The 25,409-nt window shown below is 38.4% G+C and overlaps 1 protein-coding gene across 1 annotated transcript; it reads right to left on the minus strand.

Annotated features, from left to right (window-relative positions):
• Positions 1–2,405: 2,405 nt before the first annotated feature.
• On the minus strand, positions 2,406–25,086 carry LOC306876040 (basement membrane-specific heparan sulfate proteoglycan core protein-like; the record flags this gene model as incomplete). The annotated part of the gene is made up of 11 exons (XM_079426935.1): positions 2,406–3,445; positions 3,706–3,756; positions 3,937–4,011; positions 4,139–4,210; positions 4,290–4,340; positions 4,652–4,732; positions 4,873–4,980; positions 10,165–10,455; positions 19,442–19,789; positions 24,086–24,433; positions 24,774–25,086. The coding sequence occupies 11 exons, from the start codon at positions 25,084–25,086 to the stop codon at positions 3,438–3,440; spliced, it is 1,746 nt and encodes a 581-aa protein (XP_079283061.1). The 3' UTR covers positions 2,406–3,437.
• Positions 25,087–25,409: the final 323 nt, after the last annotated feature.

Raw genomic sequence — 25,409 nt, forward strand, 5'->3', positions numbered from 1 at the left:
GGGGCAAAAATAAAAATGTTGCTTTTATAATTTTGTTCAGTGTACATACTGAGAAAAAATGAACTCACACTCAAACTTTGAAAATTTGAAAAGGGACCCAGAAGATGCATTTTATTTTGTTTCCATACACTACACTACAGCGCAATGAATTTTTTTTTTCTCTGCTGTTATTCTATTCTGTCTCAGGATAAATACACTTTAATAAACAACAAACTTAAAAGCTACTTGTTTAAATGTTCTTGATCCTAAGAAATAGATATCGCTCTAATGCTGACCCTGTTCACCATGAATTCATGATGCCAAAGTCAGAAAGATGAGATTGAATTGAGTTTGATTTCTATCTGTTTTAATACTCATAATGTAGTTACTGTGATTTCTCTTTGTAGGTCAGTTTAGTTACAGCATCAGAAAAAAATAAAAAAATACTCAAAACACCTACAACATGCAGTGAACTTTCCAAAATATGGTTGTTAATATATCAAAATATATCAGAGCCTGCTCCGCCAGACTGCTCAACAGCTTTTTCCCCCAGGCTGTGAGAGCCCTGAACTCAAACCACCCCGCCCCCCCCGAAACCCCATGCAAACCCCTACCTCCTGAAACATGGAAAAAAACTGTATGGAAGAACTTTTTTGTGCAATTCGATGTGAGTGGGCCTGTACAAACCACCTGTAGTAACACACTGTCCCACAATCCCACAAAAGACTCAGCAATATATGTATGTTTACATGCTCCTGCACTACAAATCATCCTGCTCTGTTCCCCAACCAGCTGCTGACTCAAAATGTTTCTCTTTGCACATGTACAGTATTTGTGAAGCATTCGTATAGTTTGTATTTTTTATCTTCTATTTTTTAGTTTGTATAGGGTAAATACTTATATATACTATACTTATAGTTATATCTGTCAGTAGGTTAGTTGTGTATAGGTTTATAGTGTTTTTTTCCTCATTGTTGTATGTCTGTATTTATGTAGCACCGTGGTCCTGCGAGGCACAACATTTCGTTCCACTGTATGAACTGTATGAACTTGAACTCATAACAAAATCACCAATCTAAGACCAAAAAAAACAAAACATTTTTCAAAATTCTATGCAAAAAGCTTGGTGTTTTTAGTGATGCTAACATACAACTACATCAGCTACATCAACTTAAATGACCCTGTGTTAACAAACAATTGTGAGAAATTGCACAAAAAAAGAATGCAAAAATGTTTGTTTTTGTTTATTTAATATAAATGTCACACTTGAAAAAGCTCAGATACGAGATATGAAAACATATGAATGTAAAAAGCAGTATATATGAAAATATATGAAAGCAGAAACACAGGCACTATTTTATAATACAAAGAATACGTTTTATTTAAATCAAACAGTCAAACACTATTTATTTATTCTATTGGTTCTGCATAGCAATTATATAATGTAGTAATAAATTGAGCAGTTTCAGAACTGTGTTAAACAAGTTCTCATATATTTGCTTAAAGGGGTCATCGGATGCCCATTTTCTATAGATTATATATGTATATAGAGTTATAGAAAAGTATATAACATACTTTGGTTAATTTCTCAATGGTAGTGTAAACACCCTGTCAAAAACAGCTCTGTTTTCAGCAACCCGTTTTAGTGCATGTTCCTTTAAATGCGAATGAGCTCTGCTGACCCCGCCTCTCTCCTTGAGAGACTGTTTACATTAGACGCGGAATTATTAGGGAAGGCGATTTGCAAAGATTCATAAAATAACCTTATACTCACTTCTTCTGGAGGTGAAGCTTGATCACGAATGATTCGCGCAAACATAAACGCATTTAGGCAGATCGGAGAATTCCCTTCAAAAACAAACCTAATCCAGGAATCGTCTCTTTTCTCTTCTGTCCATTCATTTAAAAATACTTTTTTTCAATTCTGTTTTTTTCTTGTGTTCAAGTTTGAACTCCTCTGAACTTTTACATGCTTGTATATACTTTAATAATATATATAATTAATTTCTTTATCTTGTGTAATTGTCCTATGTGGTGAATGAGTGTATCATCACTTTACAACACATCAGAGCTGATGATATTCTTCTGCTATGCTTTGGTTTGTTTATCATGCATCTTATTATAAGAATTAGAATTTCTGTTTAAAGTCTGCTTAGAAATAATTATTACTGCTAGGTCTTTTTTTGTAACAATATGATGCTGATCTCTACTTGTCATGAAGATATAAGTCAGGTGTCACTTCAGGAATCTTGCAGGATTCTGATCATAATGTGCTGGACTATGACTGACTCCACAAGGTAATCTCTCATAAGTGTTAATTCATGCTTTCCTCATCAGTATCTGATTTTCATGGCTCATATCTGTTAGAAGATGCTAAAGATGCAAACATGTCCTCCAGCTCCGGAAACAGATATTGCTCTAATGGTGAAGTGTCCAACATATGGTGATTTATTTTGTTCATAACAATAACTGCATAATCAACCCACAACCTCAAAAAACAAACAAACAAATAAATTCTACAGTCAAAGTAAAAATGATGACTTGTTGCTAATCTGGAATTACTTTAACCTATTGTTAAAATGCCAGTAGATTAACAACTGTGAAAAACTCATGCAAAGAAAACATTTACATTCACATTTAGCAGACGATTTCATCCAAAGTGATTTACAAATGAGGACAACTGAAGCAATCAAAATCAACAAAAGAGCAATGATACTCAAGTGCTATAACAAGTCTCAGTTATCTTAACGCAGAACACATAGCAAGGTTTTTTTTTTTGATTATATAATAAAAAGAAAACCGATAGAATAGAAAAAGAATAGAGCTAGTGATAGAGGCCTTTTTTGATTTTGATAATTGTATAATAAATAAATAAGAAAACAAACAGTGAGAAAACAAAAAGATTAGAAATGCTATAAAACCTACTGCTTGATTTTGTTTGCATGTTTATTTATTAAATATAAAACTCACATTTCATTAACTGCAAAAAAGTATGAAAAGTATATGAATGTAAAAAGCAGTATGTGGATATGTAAAAAAAAAAAAAAAGAAAAAAGCTTCATCCATCTTAATGACTTGGCAAAAACACAAGCATTATTTTGTAAGACAAAGCAATAACAACAACAAAAACATAGATATAACTCTATCAACCAAGTGCCAATTACACTATTTTATACTATTTATTCTATATTTTATTCTATATCTTGTACTATTTAATTGCTGTAATAACTTTTAGGGCAGTTAACACTGAATTGTGTTAAACAAAAGTGCTCACTGGTCAAAGTGTTTTACTATATTACAGATAGATTTGTTTGCTTGCATGTGTGCAGATAATACAGTGCATATCTCTAAAGTATTTCAGTCAAGCATGTGCAGGAGCAGTTCACTCAGATTGATTTCTGAAGCAATGCAAGCGTTACTGTGTCTGCTGCTGTGAATCTCTGCTGTCTTCACTGAACTCAGGGACCTTTAAACAGATAAAAGATGATTCAGGTGATGTGAATAATGCAAACCTCTGATTTGAGCTCATTCTGTTGATGATTTACAGTTTTAAGATCACAGTGAACTTCACAAGTAACTGAATCACTTAAAGCAGATTTATGATGTAAAAGAACCAATATATGCCACAATCTGTGACAACGAGTGAAAATTGTGAGCTTGCTGTCAGTTATTATAAAATTATTGTACAATTGTAACAGAATTATTGTTTTTATTTTATTTTGTTACCCTTCTTCCTAATAAGAGCATAAGTTGCATCACCAACTCCAGCATCAGCATCTGAAGAACACAAATCATCAATAATAAAATAATGATAACATGCAAGATTTATTTCCTCAATGAGCCACATAGCTTTAGGAGTCATTCTGATCTGTAGCAGAAATGGTGCATGATGTTTAATACTAAAAGAGATAGTTCACCCCCCCCCCCCCAAATTTAAATGTTCATAATTTTGCTCACCTTTGCTTTTGCATTTCTTTACTTTTGTTCTGACTTCTGAGTATGTCACATCATTTGACTCTGCCATGGGATCATCTGCATAAAACAAACAAAACATTTTTTAGTATTTTTATCTAATGCACCATACTTTGATACACCATTAAAGTTACTGGTTAATGACTGATGACATATTGTCCAATAGAAGTGAAGAGGGTTTTTTAACCTTTATCCACAGATATCTTTTTCTGAACAGTGACCTCTGAATATGTGATCTCCAAATATGACTCTGGATCATCTAAAACAAACATGTCAACATTAATGAATGATATTTGCTGATTTTGAATGGTATGTTTTAAGATGGTTTAAAACTCAACCTTTGTCTCTCTTCCTCACTTCAGTCACGTCATCATAAATGTGTTCAGGATCTGCTGGACAGAAAACAAGCATTTGAGGAGAAAATGTGAACAGCAAAGCAGTCTTGAAGAAAAAAAAAAAAAGAAGCTTAAAAGGATGGTTCAAAAATATATTTTGAAGAATGCTGGGGTCCAAACTGAACCCAACTGATTTGTTTTATTATTTGGACATATTATATTAATAATTATAATAATGTTATATTAATATATATATATATATATATATATATATATATATATATATATATATATATATATATATATATATATTATTCCACAGATGTCAAAGTCATATAGATTTGAAATGACGTATTGAGGCTGACCAGACTGTAGAGGAGAGTTTTCTGGTTGAGATTCTCCAGATTGATTTGGGACTGATGTCTGGTTAATGTTACGCTGCTGATCTATAATAGAAACAAAGAGAATTATGGTCACTTAAAGGGTTAATTCACCCAAAAATGAAAATTAGCATGAAATTCATGAAACTGTATCTTCCAATTGTTGCTGTTCAGTTGTATTAATCATGTTATGAACTGCTCCACACCTTTGTTCTTCTTGTATCTCCACAGCAGCAGCAGTGAGATGAAGAACAACAAGCACAACGATCCCAAAACCACTCCAGTGACCAGAAGAGGAGATGAAGCTGCTGAGACTGGAGAACATAAACATGCAGAACTGATCATAAGTCACATATGATCAGAGGTGGAAAGAGTACGAAAATATTTTACTCAAGTAAAAGTGAAGTGACATACTGCCAAGTATGGTGACCCATACTCGGAATTCGTGCTCTGCATTTAACCCATCCAATGTGTGTGCGTGCGTACACGCACGCACGCACACACACACACGCACACACACGGAGCAGTGGACAGCCATTTATGCTGCGGCGCTCGGGGAGCAGTTGGGGGTTCGGTGCCTTGCACCTCACTCCCCCCACCTAGAATCCCTGCCGGCCTGAGACTCAAACCCGCAACCTTTGGATTACGAGTCCAACTCTCTAACCATTAGGCCACGACTTCCCCTAAAAGTACCATTACCTTAATTAAATTTGACTTAAGTACAAGTAAAAGTACCAGTCTAAAAATCTACTCAAGTAAAAGTAAAAAGTAGCTAATTTAAAAATTACTTAGTTACTTTTTAACAGTGGGAGGGAGGCAACTATTGGATAGGCCAAGGGTGTCAAACTCAGCTCCTGGAGGGCCACAGCCCTACAACAGTATAGATATAACCCTAATTAAACACTTCTGATCTAGCTATTGCTGGATCAGATATGTTTAATTAGGGTTATATCTATACTAATCTAATCATTTAGGCTTCTTTGGGTATTAGGGTTGGAACTAAACTCTGCAGGGCTGCAGCTCTCCAGGAACTGAGTTGACACCTCTGGGATAGGCCTATAAATCTCACATTAGTTGTTTTTAATTAAAGGAATCAGTTATTTAGAATAATAAGACATTTGGGCTGTTACCAGGCAAATTAAATCAATATCAACGAAATTCATCTTTGCAATGCAGAGGAAACACAGAAGCTTCATCTGAAGTGCCATTTAGACGTATTTACACACTGTTTAATGCAGGACATGAATGCATTTAAGCTGCAGTTACAAATGCTGAAATAATGTTTTGATATATAAGACATAAAATGTTGAATACTCATTTGAAATTATAAAAAAAATTAAATAAAATCAAAAGATACTTTTAAATGTGAAATTAAAACCGCGAGTAGGTGTCACCAAGTCATTTAGTTGATTCATTCAGGAACGAAACACTGTCATGCTGCTCAGAGACGCAAAACAGTGCTGTGGCTGTGTTAGGGATTATGTTTGTTGTCGAAATAGAGCAAAAACAGGCAATATGGTGTCTAAAACGCGTTTCTTAATTAATTTCTTGTTTATTGAACTGTTATAATATATATATATATATACACTGTATATATGTAATCATGCTGATTTTTGGAGAAAAACGCCACTCTTCGTGTGATATTGATTTACTATATTAAATTATAGAAATATACATTTTCTGCACCTATATCTTACATTTTGTGATAATTTTAAATGTATTTTAACAGACTGAATCACTCAGTGAAAGAACACACTAAATGCACGTGCACTAGTCTAATCTAGACTTCACACACGGTAGGAGGAGTGTTTTGTTTGGTTTTTGGCTAAATACTGATAATGTCAAATCGCACATCGTTAAAACAACAATTACGATATTGTCGCAGATGATATCGCACACCCTGCACCACTGTCTTTTTGGCTAATTTGTGCAAAACCTTTTGCTAAACTGCCAAAGCTTAATTTTAACCACCAATAATGATGCAAGTATTTACATCTATATGCTTGTGAAGGGCTGATGTCAAGATTTTATAAGCTAAACATGGCCAGGGGTTCACTTCATTTTCTTCGCGTTCAACTTCAGCAGAATATGACGGGGTCTGGTTTTCAGCTCGGTCTGCACCACTAACGCCTGTCTTGTCCGTCTGCATCTTTCTTTTTTTTTTTTTTTTTTTTTTTTTTTTCCGGCCTGTCAGTAACACAGATAACACATGACAGTACGTATGTGTAGCTATGCTATCATCATTCACAGCCTTTTTTATTTATTTATTTATTTATTTTTTATATATATTTATTTATTTATTTTTTTTTTTTATTAATTAATTAATTAAATTTTATATACCCTTTTATTTAACCATACTATGACCGACAAGACCAGGGGACAGAGGAAACAAGAGAGAGAAAGAAAAAAAAAAAAGAAAAAAAAAAAAAAATAATAATAAAAAATAATAATAATAATAATTATAATGATAATAATAAAAATAATAATAATAATAAAAAAAAAAAAAGGAATTAGAAAAAAAAAAAAAAAAAAAAAAATTGTGGATAAAGTCAACAGAGAAGGGGGAGAGAGAGAGAGAAAAAAAAAAGAGAATGGGGGATAGAGAGAGAGAGAGGAAAAAAAAAACAAAAAACAAAAAAAAAAACAGACAATTTGCTTCGATACCTGCTGACAAAAAGAGAAAACAACAGAAGACACAACAGAAGACACAACATCAGAGAAACTGCAGCAACAACCAACATCTGTATGAATCACAATAAATTCTAAATGTTAAATGTTATTGAGCAACACGCATAACTAATATTACAAAATAAGTTTTGAAGCAACAGCAGATCAGAACAATGTGTGTCTGTGAGCACCCGTTTTTACACCAATGTGAATGCTTGAGTGTACACCTGTGTGTGTGAGCGCGCTTGTGTTCATAAGGTTCCTCCATGTAAATGTTTAATAGTGTGTGTGTGGGGAAGTCGTGGCCTAATGGTTAGAGAGTCGGACTCGTAATCGAAAGGTTGCGGGTTCGAGTCCCCGGCCGGCAGGGATTGTAGGTGGGGGGAGTGAATGTCCAGCGCTCTCTCCACCCTCAATACCACGACTGAGGTGCCCTTGAGCAAGGCACCGAACCCCCAATTGCTCCCCGGGCGCCGCAGCATGGCTGCCCACTGCTCCGGGTGTGTGTTCACGGTGTGTGTGTGTGTGTGTGTGTGTGTGCGTGTGCGTGTGTGCATTTGTTCACTACTCACTGCTGTGTGTGTGCACTTGGATGGGTTAAACGCAGAGCACCAATTTCGAGTATGGGTCACCATACTTGACAATACGTCACGACGACAATAGCCCCATCCCGCAAGGCATGCAGCAGGCATGGAAGAGACCCAGGCCCCAAACATCCGGAGGCCCCCCAGGGCACGGGACCCCCAGGGGAACCACCGCAGGGACAACTGCGGCCCCCACCCAGAAAAGGGCAGAGGAGAGCCCGAAGGTGGGACATCCGACAGCCACAGTATAGACACCCCAGGGTGCCGTGGCGGCAAGCCCGCAGGCTCCGCCGGCAGCCGACCACACCAGGGCAGACCGAGCCCTGGGCCCGGAGATCCAAGGGCCCCCCACCCCCCAACCGGGGCCCAGCAAGGCCAGTAGGGCCAGGCCCCGCCAAGCGACCGCCGAGAGTGGGCCAGCGCTCACCCGAGCATCCTGCCCCGGCGCGAGAAACCACCAACGCACCGGCGGCATCCTCCACCGGCAGGGCATGGTGGTGGGGTGGGGGTCGACTGAGATGATGAGTGAGGTGGAGTCTAAGGCCCGACCTGACACATAGACGTAGACGAACAAGCACACATATACACAAGCATACGTTCCCACCCTCATGCACGCAACGAATATTCTCACCCTCGCCCCACATGTAGACACACAAAAATGGACATGGTACCCACACTCACACTCCCTATATGCACTCTATACTCCTAGATCCAGGCACCACCACCCCCAGAGGGGTAATCAGCGCCCGATCCCGGAGCTGAACCCCCTTCGCTCTGGCGTGGGGACAGGAAGACCACCCCGGTCCCCGCAGCAGCAGAGAAGACCACCAGCCCAGACCCCGACCAGGCGGCCAGCTCATCCTCACAGCCCCCGGCCCCGGACAGAGAACAGAGAACAGGGGTGTGAGATAAAAGAAAAAAAAAAAAGACCCCATGCTTCACCTCACCCGCTCAAATGTAGTGTTGGTGTGTGTTGTTCTAAGGTGCTTTAAAACAGGGGTGCTTTAAAACAGGGGAGGGGCACCCTCCACAAGCTTGTGTCAGCTCGTCCCCTCCCTAGAGCCCTCAATGTCTATGTGCAACTTAAAATTGAGAAGTGGGCACTGGCACCAGAGGGAAGGCTGAATGAACAGACCGCCCTCCGGATGCCATTCAGTGTGCCCACCCCCAAGGCCCTATATGTATGTGTCATGTGACAGTAAGTAATGAGAATGTCTAAGCTGTAATGTGTGATTGAGATGCAGGTGGCCACGAGGAGACAGAGGAGTACCACCTCCCCCGCATCCCAGCGACACACCCGCACCTCAAAACCCTACCTATGTGTTGGTGTGATGGAGCGGGAGAAGTGAAGCCTTAGGGATGGGGAGGAAAGCATCAGAGGGGGCAAAATACCCCCCCCCTTTGGAGCCAGCTCCCCCGCTGACCCCCATAGGCACCCCCATTACCCCAAATCTGCCCAGGGCGGGGGGCCCAGGCCCATCCAGACCAGGGCCCATGGCAGCCCGGGGCGGCCCACCAGACCCCACAGCAGAGGAAAAACTACCCCACCCCATCACTCATTCAACTCCCAGACTACATAAGACAATAAGACACCCAGGTTAAGCCCGTTTTCCCTGCCTCTATTGGATCCCCCCCGCGGAGGCACCGATGTGTCGAAGACCCCCACACCAGGGCCGGGCCCAAGCGCATGCACCAACCCATGCTCCCGGCGGCACATCTTTCTTTTGATTTTAGCGCCAGTTTGTTCTTCTGCCCATTATTTACTGTAGTAGTTTCCAGGGAGCGTTTTTTTTGTTTGTTTTTTACTCAGTAATGAATGTGTTTTAAAATGTAGAGAAGTACAATACTTCTCTAATATAATACAAAATATACTTCAGTAAGTAAAATTACAGATTTTAAAAGTTACTTTAAAAAGTAGAATTACACAAAAAAGCTACTCAATTACAGTAACGCGAGTAAATGTAATTTGTTACTTTCCACCTCTGCATATGATAATATTTCATAAAACCTAATATTTCAAGGCTTCTGACTTCACCCACTGTGCTACTGCTGGTTATAACATTAATTTTAATAAAGATAACATTGATAAACATTCAATAATAATAATACGGTTGACAATAAACCTTATTTGCCTCAAAAGGAGAAATCTTTAAGCTTCACTAAACCGATAAATAATTCCTTTTAAGTGCATCAGTGTGTATATTAATGCTCAACAAAAGGCAAGTGTTTATCACAGTATTTACTCACCATTAACAGACAGATTAATTTGGTTACTCTTCTGTGAGGATGATGGTCTTTCATCTCTCTGTCCTCTACACCAGTACTGACCCTGATCAGACTCATTCGCTCCTCTGATAGTGAGAGTGTCTCTGTTTACAGTGTAACGATCAGACATCTGTAACATTACACTGTTGTTTCCGTCTTTATACCACTCATATCTCCAGTTACTGTGATTAGACTCAATCACACACTTCAGATTGACTGTCTCTCCAGTGAATATAGTCTTTGGTGTCACAATCACTTTAGATGTGGGTACATCTGTTAAAGATAAAAGCAGACACAGATAAAATAGATTTACAGATGTTCTTTGTTACAAAGTGGTTTACTGCAGTTTATGCATTAGTAAATCAAGGCAATGATTAAACCGATAACAGTTAACAAAATCAGTTTCACACTGATTAGCTTGATACTGTGATTAATTTATATACAGAAAAGCAATCAAATGTCGTTCTCTTTATATTCGCTAGAATCTATCAGTGATTAAGTCTGTGACTCGAACAGTGGTTAAACTCCTGTAATAATCATTTACACAGTTTACACTACTCAACAAGCCATTTACATCATGTTTTCATTGTGTTAGTTATGATGATTTGTGAGATTGTTTATTGCGTTGCATCATGTTTCAGACACGAGTGTTCGGCTACGATACTCACTGCTTCAACCTTTGAGTTTCAACAGATCTAAATATAATGCTATAATCAACACTTTTCACTATTAGTTCATCTTGGTGGTTGTTTTAGTTAAAGTTTTTGAGAATTGCTAGCCAATCATAGCAGTGGGTGTTTACATTAAAGTCTTGCAACAAGCCCCTTCCAACAGAGCATTCAAATCAGAGGCAGGGAGGTTACAAAATGAATGTTTTTATGGAAAACATACTAGGGCTGTCAAATAAAAATTGGAATCGCAAATATTTGTTGAATTCAAAATAAAAATCCACATTCGAATGCAAAAATGTTGCATTTGAATTTTATGTGTGCGTCAGGCAGCATTATCAGTGGCATATAAGATGCGATGTCGATGTTACATTTTAATACTTTTGTTAAAATATTGTGGAAAAAGAGAACATCAATGCAAAGAAGATCTACGGCAAAACTGAAACCAAGCCGTTCACACAGAACACATATTTATTGCATCTATCACCGTTGCAATCTTGTTTCGATAAGAAAATCGTCCAAACATGCTGGCAGAAAAAATCGGCGTCATATATCAGCCATCGGCTGCCCTGATTTCTAAATATCGGCATCGGCCAGAGAAAAACTCATATCGGTCAACTTCTAGTTCACACCAGAACACATATTTATCGCATTATCTATAGAGACATCTATCACCGTTGCACTCGTGTTTCGCTCAAGTCGCATGTTTAGAAAGCCATGTAAAATTTATGTAAGTTCAACTTTTAAAAAACATTTTTTTTTCCAATCACACTTCATCTCATGTTTTTAAATGAAAAAAAAAAAATATACTCTTTGTGATTGGTTTTCAGTCCTTGGTATTAAACTACACATACATTCATGATGCTGTTTTGTTTCTAGTTGTTTAAGCAACTTAATTATATTTATTTTATAATTCCCTGTCTGCTCAATTGCTCCTGTCTGCCGTTCTGCTGAGAGGTTTGCGATTGTAGCTCCGTGTAGCTTCGTAGCTTTACCATCACTCTCTGTTGTTTAAAGTGATAAAATATAACTTAATTCCCTCCATATTTCTGATATTATCTATCGAACTATTCTAACTAAATTGATCGTTCGCTTTTAATCTAAAACCGCGAGTGCAACGCGTGTTTCCATTCGCTCCTATTATTGTTTTATTTTTTCTCGCTCCGTTTCATCTCTCTCTCGCTCTGTTTGAACTCACTAGAGTTGTGACGTTCGCGAACGAACCAATTCTTTTGAACGGCTCATAAACATGAACGATGGGAGCCGAGTCGCGGCTGGGGGGGGAGCCGTTCTTTCTGTCGTTCTTTTTTTCCTGTGCGTGTTTCACACAGATGCACACAAATTAGCTCCTCCACGAGACAGAACAGTTATAGGGGGAGGGGCGCACCCAGCGCAGGGGTGCTACTGCCTAACAGCATGATGATAGTTGTGCACGCATCCTTCACGTGAGTACTCCAGTGGAAAAAAACCCTGCGTGCCTCTGTCATTGGGTAGGAGCGGAGCCATGACTAGTGCACGCTGCCGTCACATGCTTACTCAAGTTAAAAAAACAAACAAAAAAAAAACACGTGCGAGTGCCTCTCTGTCTCAGTGCCAACGTCAGTAATAGCGGGTCATTCGAAGGAAGAAGACACACGTGACACGTCTGAAAATGAGCCAGAGGAAAAGGAGCAGCATTTGGGTGCACTTTTCTCGCGAAGAAAACAGTAAGGCTAAATGCAGCATTTGTCAAAAAGTCATTTCATTTAAGTCTGGGTCAACAAATAATTTACACAGGCATTTGAAGACTCAACACCCAACACTGCAGGTCACAGGTTTGAGAGCAGAGCCAGACTCAGACAACAACAGTGACACTGATGTGTCCATTGCCTCCTCTGCCTCCACATCAAGTGCAACTGCAGTCACAGCAGCCTCTGACCCCACTGGGCCCACCACATCGCCTGGCCAGGCACGACCAAAAAGAAAGCAGACATCCATCAGTCAATATTTACCTCCTGTCTTGACCCCATTAAGACAGGAGAAGATAGACGAAGAGCTGACAAAGATGATAGCCACTGACTTCCAGCCTTTCTCAATAGTGGAGGACACAGGTTTCAAAAAATATTCACAGGCGCTCAACCCCTCCTACATTCCTCCAAGTAGGAAGGCACTAGCCCAGAAGGTCACGGATATGACAGGGAGACAGCATCTTTGAAGAGAAGGGTGTCAAAAGTACCAGCTGTCTGTTTAACCACAAACTGTTGGACTTCAAGAACGACAGCATCATATATGTCTGTAACCTGCCATTTTATCGAGGATTTCCGTGTGGCCTCCTGCCTCCTGGACTGTTTTGAATTCAGTGAGCGGCACACAGCAGACAACATTGCACAACAGCTGCTTAGTGTTGCAGCAGAGTGGGGGGTGGACAAGAAAGTAGTGTGCTGCCTAACCGATAATGCGGCAAATGTTACTAAGGCTATACAAACCATTGGATGGATGCACCTACCATGCCTGGCCCATACTATTAACCTGGTGGTAAGAGATGCCCTGCAAGCTTCAAAGCCCATCATTGATAAGGTGAAAGAGGCAGTGGAATACTTTCACAGAAGCACTGTGGGGCATAAAAACTGAAGGAGACTCAACTACAAATGAAGATGGAGGAGCTCCGACCGAAACAGGATTGTCCTACAAGGTGGAATTCCACCTACTACATGTTGAAAAGCTTTATTGCCAGTAAAAATGCCATAATCTCCACCCTGGCCGTCACCAATGCACCTGTCCGCCACCTGTCCCAGGAGGAATGGACCACAGTGCAAGAAATGTGCACAATCTTGCAACCATTTGAGGAAGTCACTGTGGAACTCAGTGCAGAAAGGTATGTAGCTCAGTTGCACAGCAGTATATTTCTTTAGCATGCATGCATAGTATCTGATAGTAAATTATGAATATTTTATACCATATTAGAAATCTGTGTAATACACTGGAGTATATATCATTGTCAGTAGATTTCTGTAGCCTGCATGCCAATTTCCTGATAAAAAAATTATGGATATTTGATACCACAATAGATATCTGTTTAATACATTGTAATATTTATCATTGTTTCAGCTTTAAAATTGTAACATTAAAGTTTTTTTTTTTTTTTTTTCACCAGCTACTTGACAGCCTCGAAGGTCATAGTGCTGGCCAGGGGACTTCAAAGAGCCACCGCTGATTTCCGGCGAAACACTACAACAGCGGCAGCGCAAGGTGTGATCGACAGTCTGTGTGCGAGTATGTCATCGCGATTCCACAGGATTCATGCCAACCACATACTAGCAGATACTGCTGCACTTGACCCGCGTTTTAAGAGGATGGCCTTCCCTGATGGCAGAACAGCAGATGAGACGTTTCAAAGGCTGTCAACTGCAGCAGCAAGAATTAGCAGTGGCACACCCAACAAACAGCAACCAGCTGTGGAAGGACTGGAAGGATCAGGCAGTGGTGCTGGATCAATAGTTTGGAGCTATTTCCATGAGGAAGTAAGGGTGGCAACAATAATTCACATTTTTTTTTCCTCTAAAAATCTCTGGAATGAAATCAGTCTGATATCTCAGTCTAAAACTTCCACTAGCTGTAAATCTCTGCATTTAATCTGTACATACTGCACATACTGTACATATGCAAATCTACTATTGTCACTTCTAATTAAATGCTAAACTGCATTTCAATACTCTTAGTTCTCTTACACTGTGTAATGACAAAAGTTGAATCTAATTTAATCTAATCTAATCACATAAAAATGGTATCTCCCATTGTTATATCTCCCACCCCTATGAGCAGGTAGCTGGAACAGTGGAAGCCAGGAATCCAACCGCCGATGCTGTCATGGAGGTGCGAGCCTACCTGGAGGAGCCTCTTCTTCCAACACATGAGGATCCCCTCAAGTGGTGGGAGAGTCGAGCCCCTGTTTACCCCAGGCTTAGCAAGCTGATGACCAAGAAGCTTTGTGTTGTGGCGACATCAGTTCCCTCTGAGAGAATATTCTCTAAAACTGGACAGATAATCTCAGAGAGGAGAAGTCGCCTTAAGCCCAAAAAGGTCAGAGCTCTTGTCTTCCTTAATGCAAATTTGCCCAAGGACAAGAAAGAGAGGCAGAAAAAGCCATAAAGTAAGGAACTGTTTTGTATTTATTTACATTGCATTTTGTGTTCATTTAAAACTTGAAGGGGCTGATCTCTTATTTGCAACGTTTACAGTAGTTATAGTAGTAATAGTGGACTGTATGTAGACATTTCCATTTTATTTATTCTAATTTTATCTACAGTAAAACTTTAAATATTTTTTGTTTTCTATCAAAATGTTCTTGTGTGGAAGTGTTTGTAGTAAAAGCTGTTTTGCACAGAAATTCATTGCAGCCGGCTTTGTTTTTGATGTTTATTTGTGAGTAGGTATTGCATGAATAACATAAGTCAACGTAGCTTTACACATACACACACTTTGTACTAAAGGTAAATACAAAATAGTGATGTCACTGTCTAAGCAGAGGGATGTTGTGCAACCCTATGGAATATAGTCCACACATGACAAATGAGGTAATAATCAATATTTCAGAATAATTCAAACTCAGATATTGGTGTGTGATATCTGAGTTTTAATTATTTGACTACAAATCTCACCTCATCATTCCTCCCAGTGATTATTTCCAGGATAAACTGAGATGCCCCCAAGCTGGCTTCTTAAAACTGACTAAATATTTAAAAAGAGCCAAAAGAGCCGTTCTTTTGAAAGTCATGTACATTGTTCGGTTCCGGTATTAGAGCCCATGCAGCAGGGCAACTGGGTTACAGTGAGGCGGCCTAGTCGCGGGTCAAAACACCACTCTTCCATTCCGATCAAAACATCAAACAGGTTCTCCCCACTCAGTGACGCACCCACTGAGAAACCTGATGAAAGTGCTCTAGTTATTGGCGATTCTATTGTACGGAACGTGAAAATAGAGACACCAGCCACCATAGTCCATTGTTTACCGGGAGCCAGAGCGCCTGACATCTTGGCAAATTGAAAAGTGCTGGCTAATGCTAAACGTAAATTCAGTAAGATTGTTATTCATGTCGGCGCTAATGATGTTCGAATTTGCCAGTCAAAGATCACTAAAAATAATGTTAAAGAGGTATGTGAACTTGCGAGTACAATGTCAGACACTGTAATATGCTCTGGCCCCCTCCCTGCTTACCAGGGTGATGAGATTTATAGCAGACTGTCGTCACTCAATGGCTGGATGTCTAAATGGTGCCTGCAGAATAACAGGTTTTAGAGACAATTGGACAAGTTTTTGGGGCAGACCTGACCTGTTGAAAAGAGATGGTGTTCATCCCTCCTGGGGTGGTGCCGCTCTTCTCTCTAGAAATATGGCACATATGCTTAGAGTTCGTACTTGACTAACTGGGGCCCAGGTCAGGAAGCAGAAAAACTGGCTAAACCGACCATATGCTAGCCACCTCACGTCACAGAAGTCAGTTAATTCTCAGCACATAAGAGACTCCTTCATCCAGATATCACACTATAGAGACTGTGTCTGTTCTCCGAACTAGAAAATACAGAAAACATCCAAACCAAATTAAGAGTAACAATCTAATTGATGTTCAACAAATAAAAAATGCTTACAATACAGATAAATAATTTATAAAACTTGGCTTACTGAATATCAGGTCCCTTTCTACAAAAGCACTTTTTGTAAATGATTTGACCAATGATCATAGCCTAGATTTTCTCTGTTTGACAGAAACATGGCTAAAACCAGATGAATAAATTACTTTAAATGAGTCCACCCCCCAAGATTACTGCTATAAAAATGAGCCACGTCCAAAAGGTAAAGTGGGAGGTGTTGCTACAATTTATAGCAATATTCTCAGTATTTCTCAGAGGGCAGGCTTTAAGTATAACTCGTTTGAAGTTATGGTGCTGTGTATAATATTATCCAGAGAAACACGTGTTAGTGATAAATCCCCTGTAATGTTTGTACTGGCTACTGTATACAGGCCACCAGGGCACTATACAGACTTTATTAAAGAATTTGCTGATTTCCTATCTGAGTTAGTACTGGCTGCAGATAAAGTCTTAATTGTTGGCGATTTTAATATCCATGTCGATAATGAAAAAGATGCATTAGGATCAGCATTCATAGACATTCTGAACTCTATTGGGGTTAGACAACACGTTTCTGGACCAACTCATTGTCGAAATCATACTCTAGATTTACATCACATGGAATTGATGTCAGTGGTGTTGAAATTCTTCAGCAAAGCGATGATATCTCAGATCATTATCTAGTCTTGTGTAAACTCCATATAGCTAAAACTGTAACTTCTACTCCTTGTTACAAGTATGGTAGAACCATCACTTCTACCACAAAAGACTGCTTTGTAAGTAATCTTCCTGATTTATCTAAATTCCAAACATATCCAATAGCTCAGAACAACTTGATGATGTAACAGAAACTATGGACTCTCTCTTTTCTAGCACTTTAGATACAGTTGCTCCTTTACGCTTAAGGAAGATCAAAGAACACAGTCTGACTCTGTGGTATAATGAGCACACTCGCACCCTAAAGAGAGCAGCCTGGAAAATGGAGAGCAGCTGGAGGAAAACAAAACTAGAGGTATTTTGTATAACTTGGCGGGATAGTACCCTATCCTACAGAAAAGCATTTAAAAACTGCTAGATCTGATTACTTTTCGTCTCTTCTAGAAGAAAACAAACATAACACCCGGTATTTATTCAATATAGTGGCTAAATTAACGAAAAATAAAGCATCAACAGGTGTTGGCATTCCCCAAGATCACAGCAGTAATGACTTTATGAACTACTTTACTTCCAAGATTGATACTAGCCATCAGCTACAGTTTCACATCAGATGCACTATAGATCCCCTGAGGAACAATTCCACTCATTCTCTACTATATGAGAGGAAGAATTGTATAAACTTGTTAAATCATCTAAACCAACAACTGTATGTTAGACCCTATTCCATCTAAACTACTAAAAGAGCTGCTTCCAGAAGTCATAGATCCTCTTTTGGCTATTATTAATTCGTCATTGTCATTAGGATATGTCCCCAAAACCTTCAAATTGGCTGTAATTAAGCCTCTCATTAAAAAAACAACAACTTGATCCCAAAGATCTAGTTAATTACAGATCGATCTCAAATCTCCCTTTTCTGTCAAAGATACTAGAAAAGGTAGTATCACAAAGGTAGTAATTATATTCCTTCTTAGAGAAAAATGGTATTTGTGAGGAATTCCATTCAGGATTTAGAGCGTATCATAGTACTGAGACTGCTCTTATTAGAGTTACAAACGACCTGCTTCTATCATCTGATCGTGGTTATATCTCTTTATTAGTGCTACTGGATCTTAGCGCTGCGTTCGACACTGTCGACCACAACATTCTTTTAATCACTTATAAATCATTGAAATGTCAACATTGTACTATTATCTCAATAAACATTATAAATCATTTACAAAGCTTTCTGCATCCCCTAATCTAAAGTGTAAACTACTCATCAGTTGTAAATGTTTTACAAACCTTCCGGTTACAGGTTGTTTGTGAATATATATATATATTTACGCACACACGACTGGAAACCATAAAGTTTGTAAAACATTTACAACTGGACGTTATTATAAAGTGTTACCCATTATTTTAAACAGTATGCAATTTTTTCAAAGATAGTCATGTTATTTTATTGCTTGAATAAACTGCATTAGTGATATTTTGCTCGATTTGCCCTCTTGTGGCCTCAGGAGAGAAGCCAAAGTTTGCTTTTCCCCCCTAACTGAAAATTTGCCTGAAATATAATTCGAATATTGATAATATTTAAGTACAACATTTATTTTTTTCAGCAATTTTGACAGCCCTAAAACATACTAAGATTAGAAGTGCACCTCAGGAAACAAAAAATAATATTTTTTTAGTGATTACCTACGTCTGTCCTTCTTCAGGTCAAGTCATCGTGAAACAGTTAGATACAAGTTGTCAGAAAATGATATTTGTTGAAGTATCCATGCAACATTTAAGGGGATTTCCCCTTTTTTTGGTGTCAGCGTTGTTCAATGCATTTAATCAACACTATTGATCTCTAAATTAAACATCACAGGTGACACATTGATCATCGATTGAGCCTTATAAAATGGAGCTCAAAGTCAAATTTATTTAAACACCTTGTTTCAGCGTTTTAAGCATATAATAATAATAATATAACATTAAGCTTGATAGATCTTGATCCACTCAAAATCACTGCCAGTGAAGTTTCCTGATTAAATTCCTGTGCAGCTTGAACAACTTGAACAGCAAACTAACTGACTTTCACCTGCATAATATCCTGATTTTTCAGTAAGTCAGCTGCAGCCCAATTTAGAAAACATTTGAAAAATAAGCAACAGCTTCATGTCTCTCATTAGAAGTCATTGATTTTGCAAGCATGACTGTATAACACAATCTGTCTAACTGGCTACAAAAGTGCATTGTGAGTGATGTCAGCATAGATGCATTTATATTTATGTATATATAAACTACTTTACCTGACAATATGTTGGAAACACTGTTTAGGAGGACAATGATATTAATCTTACCAATCACAGTGAGATTAACAGCAGATCTTGATTGTGATGATTGTGGTATTTCATCTCTCTGTCCTCTACACCAGTACTGACCCTGATCAGACTCAGTAGCTCCTCTGATAGTGAGAGTGTCTCTGTTTACAGTGTAACGATCAGACGCCTGTAACTTTACTCTGTCTTTATACCACTCATATCTCCAGTCATCTGTCCAGCCATCTCTCCTGTCAAATCTCCTGTCATTTGTCAGTCCATTTCTCCATCTCCAGTCACTGTGAGACTCAATCACACACTTCAGATGGACTGTCTCTCCAGTGAATACAGGACTGTCTGGAATCACAGTCAGTGTAGAGCTGGGTAAAGCTGTGAAGAAAGAAGATGAAGTTCTTTCAGTGATCTAGTCAGAAACATGATCTGATCCGAGTTCCTGTATTTTGGTAACACTGTTGTGGAGAGGATGGTCTCTCTCTCTCTCTCTCTCTCTCGCTCGCTCTTTTTTTTTTTTTTTTTTGCTCCTGTCAACTAAATGGTTTCGTGCCAATCCTTCCAAGAACTTTGGATACTATATAGTAAAATTAATAACTTAAGTTACTTGTGAATAGTTACATAATGGTTAACAAAAAATAAATAAATGTTATGTCTTTCACCCCAATGACCCATGTGCTATATTCCAAATCTTCTACCTTTATACAATAGTTTTGTGAGAAACAGCCCAAAGTGTCTGAAGTATTTTAGTCCACATCATTCTGCCATCATAGCAGTCAGACAATATTAACCAGCATGAATTGGTCACTAGTGAATTAAAGTGAATTGCCATTTTCTTTTCGTGTTTTCAGAGGATGGATGTTTCCGTGATAAGACACACATCATGTGCAGGTGTTTTGAACAATCGCCAAAGCTGTTATTTGCTGCTGCTTAGCAACAAGCTGTTTTTTTTTTTTTTTTTACATCAGCATGAGTTTGAAAATTATGTTTCATTGGTTCAGACTAGGGATGTAAATTTTCGATCATTTCCACAATCGATCGTCATTTAAATTAACGATCAATTAATCGTTAACATTAATACTGTAAAATGTGTCTATTGCAGTAGCATATAGTCACCGGCATGACAGGATGTGCAAATGCCACTCAAAACGCCAGCTTCCTCACCCGAATGAAAGGGGTTTTTAGTCTAAATAAAAGGCTAGTAGCAGGATCGTAAAATGAATGGATGTGATTATGATCATTTGATAAAATGAAGAGAGCGCGCTGTAGTTACGCACGTGATCATTATACTTTGTGGGCTGTTTCATATTCTGTCATGGAGACCGCTGAATGCGCCTTTTTAAATGGTTTCATGGTGCTCATTGTTTCATTTTAAACCATCGTCGCAATGTTTGCAATTGACATTATCGGGACTTAAAATAAAATGATCCCAAACGCAAGTACGGCGCGTGGGGCTGTGACGCGCGGTCAGTGATCCAAAACCACCGCCGTTGCAACAGCAAAACACCCTGTTACCCATTTGAAACATTTTAATGCGAGTATTATGACACAAGTGAGGTACAAAGCTTTTTTAATAAGAGAAATAATTGGTTAGCAGGTAAATGTTACATGCTTTTGGATTAATGCCGTTCAAGCGCATGCATTTAAATCAAGCTGTATGCTGCTTTGTGTTCTGTTTTGACAGATGGTCACGAATTTAATATTATTTATTGTTTCTTTTCCCAAATCCTCACTGTCTCACCCTATAGATTCGCAGGTTTATTTTATTGTTGTTTTAATCACTGTTTTCTCATCTCTTACTGTGGTAAACGTGGGGGGAAATGAAAGATTTCATGGCCATGAATTAAGAATTCGTTACTATGACTTAAATTGCTTCCGCTTTTAAAATCATGGGTTTTCTAGGGAACAAATGAATGAAACCTGGACAGTGGCCACAAATTAATATGTCGTATGAATGAATAGCCTATAGTATCTATAGCCCTGTCAAAGCGAAGTGCCTGATATGCAACAACTATCTAGGGAAATTATAATTGAACATGACTTATTAAAGTAAAGTAAAGTCGTGACGTATTGTCAAGTATGGTGACCCATACTCGAAATTGGTGCTCTGCGTTTAACCCATCCAAGTGCACACACACAGCAGTGAGTAGTGAACAAATGCACACACACACACACACACACACACACACACACACCGTGAACACACACCCGGAGCAGTGGGCAGCATTTATGCTGCAGCACCCGGGGAGCAGTTGGGGGTTCGGTGCCTTGCTCAAGGGCACCTCAGTCGTGGTATTGAGGGTGGAGAGAGCGCTGGACATTCACTTCCCCCACCTACAATCCCTGCCGGCCCGAGACTCGAACCCGCAACCTTTGGATTACGAGTCCAATTCTCTAACCATTAGGCCACGACTTCCCCCAAAGCATTAAGTATTACTACATTTCAATACAAAATAACTTTGTATTGTATCTGCTTTAATGTACTTTTAAAGTTTGAATCACATTAAAAGCGTATAGTTTGTACATTAGTAAATTATTTTGGTGTAAGACCCAGCCCCTTCACCGTTACTCACAGACGTTTGCACGTGTTTTGTAGTGATGGGTCGTTCTTGAACGATTCGTTCATTTTGAACTCGGGAAGATCGAGTCGTCTCGGGGAGTGATTCGTTCAGTCGCGCATGTGCATTGCACAACATTCTATAGGTCCTGTACTGGAATTAGTTCACCTCTCGAGACTTCGGATTTGAGTCTTTCATTCATCACGTGACAGCCCCATATGCTTAACCAATGCAGTCTGAGCCGGAAAGAGAATTGATTAGTTCACCTCTTGAGTCTCGGGTTTGAGTCGTTCGTTCTTTTGTCATGTGACGTGACCGTTTTGGACAGAGAAATTAGTTAATTTGCAACCTTCCTTACAAACGGGTGCCTAGTCATTATTATTATTATTATTATTTACTCTTACAGTTATGTGATGCTTTTCTGGTCTCAAATTATTGCTTTTAATTTCTGTCACATGGTTCTTTTCCATAACACCATGTGGTAATAAAGATAATAACGAGTTGGTTATGCTTTATTTGTATTTTTTTTTTTTTAGTCTAATCTTCATAAAATACAATACCTTGTTGTATTTATGTCTTTTGAGTTAACCCTTTAGATTGGACTATAGTGTTACTATACTTTTGTAACATATGACACTTTAGACATTAACACTCTGTACACACTCCTGAATTGTTTTTTATTGTTTATTTTTTGTGCCAGAAAAAGCTATAGCAAAGAAGATAACTATTCCAAAATGAATTTAAACTATTTAAATAAAAAATACAAGAAAATTACAATATACTAAAGCCACAGAGCCTTAAAAAACTAAAACAAAATACTGCACAACAAGCTAGGCTTTTTTTTAATAATAAATAAAATAAGCTTTAAAATAAATAACACTTTTGTGCCAAAAAAGTTTCTAGCTAAGAGAATAACTAATCCCACATAAATTTAAACAATTTAAAAAAAATAATAATAATAAAAAATAAAAAATAAAAAAAATAAATAAATAATATATATATATATATATATATATATATATTGCACAACAAGCTAGGCTTTTTTTAAATATATAAAAATATATAAGCTTTAAAATAAATAACACACTGTGGCTATACTTTAGAACATGTTTTAAGGCATGTTTGCATTCAAAAAAAATGAACAGACCATTTTTATTTCTAGGAAAATGCTTATTACACATATTTTGATCATTTTATGATAATTCTTAAATATGATCCAACATACAAAAAATACAGTTTTACTTTATAGTAGCCTATTTTACTGATCCGGCAAGTGGTCATGTGACAAAAGAACGAACGACTCAAACCCGAGACTCAAGAGGTGAACTAATCAATTCTCTTTCCGGCTCACGCTGCATTGGTTAAGCGTATGGGGCTGTCACGTGATGAACGAACGACTCAAACCCGAACACTTGTCAGATAAGAGGTGGTGCGCAAATCATAGACTAAAGACCCAGGTAAACAATGAATTAATATTTTCTGTTTCTTATAGCATTATAGTTTTGTATTGTTTGTAGTGTGATAAACGTTTGCATAAGTAGTAGATGTTTTTGGAAAGTAACACGTAACATTTGAATTATATTTTCCTAAAATGAATGAAATGACTCGAAAAAAGATTTGTTCATTTTGCTGAACGAGACTCAAAGGTCCGAGTCGGTAAAATTATCCGAACTTCCCATCACTAGTGTTTTGAGCATGAAAAAAATGAAACCGCTTAATCGACCATCGATAGCTCTTATCGATTACATCACTTATCAACAATTAATCGATCGGCAATTAATCATTGACATCCCTAGTTCAGACTGATGACATCGAGTATTCACTATAATATTCACAAAGCTGGATTGGTGCGCTTTACAACAATACCAGAGCTCCAGACTACGACTAAAACAGTCTCAAATACTAACGATAACAAGAACTCAGCATCCACTCTCTTAATACTCTTCTTTGTTGTTTGTTTACACTGGTTTTCGAAACAACGCCACCATTCTCACCTTTTGCGCAATGAATGTAACATCTGAAAACGAGAATGTCTTTTGATTGGATGTGTACATGTGATCGTACGTGTACATGTGATCGTACATGTAGCACAGAAGGACAATGATATTCAACTCACCTTTAACAGAGAGAGAAACAGCAGAGCTTGATTGTGATGATTTTGGTCTTTCATCTCTCTGTCCTCTACACCAGTACTGACCCTGATCAGACTCAGTAGCTCCTCTGATAGTGAGAGTGTCTCTGTTTACAGTGTAACGATCAGACGCCTGTAACTTTACTCTGTCTTTATACCACTCATATCTCCAGTCATCTGTCCAGCCATCTCTCCTGTCAAATCTCCTGTCATTTGTCAGTCCATTTCTCCATCTCCAGTCACTGTGAGACTCAATCACACACTTCAGATGGACTGTATCTCCAGTGAATACAGCACTGTCTGGAGTCACAGTCAGTGTAGAGCTGGGTAAAGCTGTGAAGAAAGAAGATGAAGGTCTTTCAGTGATCTAGTCAGAAACATGATCTGATCTGAGTTCCTGTATTTTGGTAACACTGATGTTAAAGAGGAGAGATGTGGAGAGGAGAGTGATGGTCTCTCCTCCATCTGAACAATCGCTGCAGGTTTAATGTGATTCAGAAACAATCATCAGACTTACAGTGAACAAGTGTGTTATTTTTGTTCGCTGTAACTTAATGTTTTATATGTTACTCTGAGAACTTCAGGAGTTTGTAGATTAAGCTTAAATGTCTCGTCTGAATAAATGATCAAATATGTAGCACAGAGTTTATGAGGACAATAATATTCAACTCACCCTTCACAGAGAGAGAAACATAAGAGCTTGATTGTGATGAGACTGATCTTATCTGTCCTTTACACCTGTAATAATCCTGATCAGACTCAGTAGCTCCTCTGATAGTGAGAGTGTCTCTGTTTACAGTGTAACGATCAGACGCCTGTAACATTACACTGCTGTATGTACTGCTTTTATACCACTCATATCTCCAGTCACTGTGATCCGGTTTTATCACACAGGTCAGATTGACTGTCTCTCCAGTGAATACAGGACTGTCTGGTGTCACAGTCAGTGTAGGTCTGGGTAAAGCTGTGAAGAAAGTCAAAAACATAGTGACTCAAACACCTCTTTCCTTGAAATATTGTAAATGTTTCACAGAGATGAACAATTGATCCATGCATACATCCAGTGAAACGACAGACTTCTCTTTGATGACCTATGCTGGATTTCTCCAGTTTATTTCATTTAGTTCACTTTAACCAGGAGCTGCAGCTTTAACCAGGAGCTGCAATTAAACACAACTGATTCTGCTAATCATAATGAATCACTGCTCTAGACCTTGGGTCAAAGATCCAAACACAGATTTTATTAAGGGTAATCCATTGTAATAGGTAAAGGGTCAACCACAGGGCAAACAATAGAAATGTAAGCCCT

This window comes from Barbus barbus (assembly GCF_936440315.1).
Source record: "Barbus barbus genome assembly, chromosome: 1".
Lineage (NCBI taxonomy): Eukaryota > Metazoa > Chordata > Actinopteri > Cypriniformes > Cyprinidae > Barbus > Barbus barbus.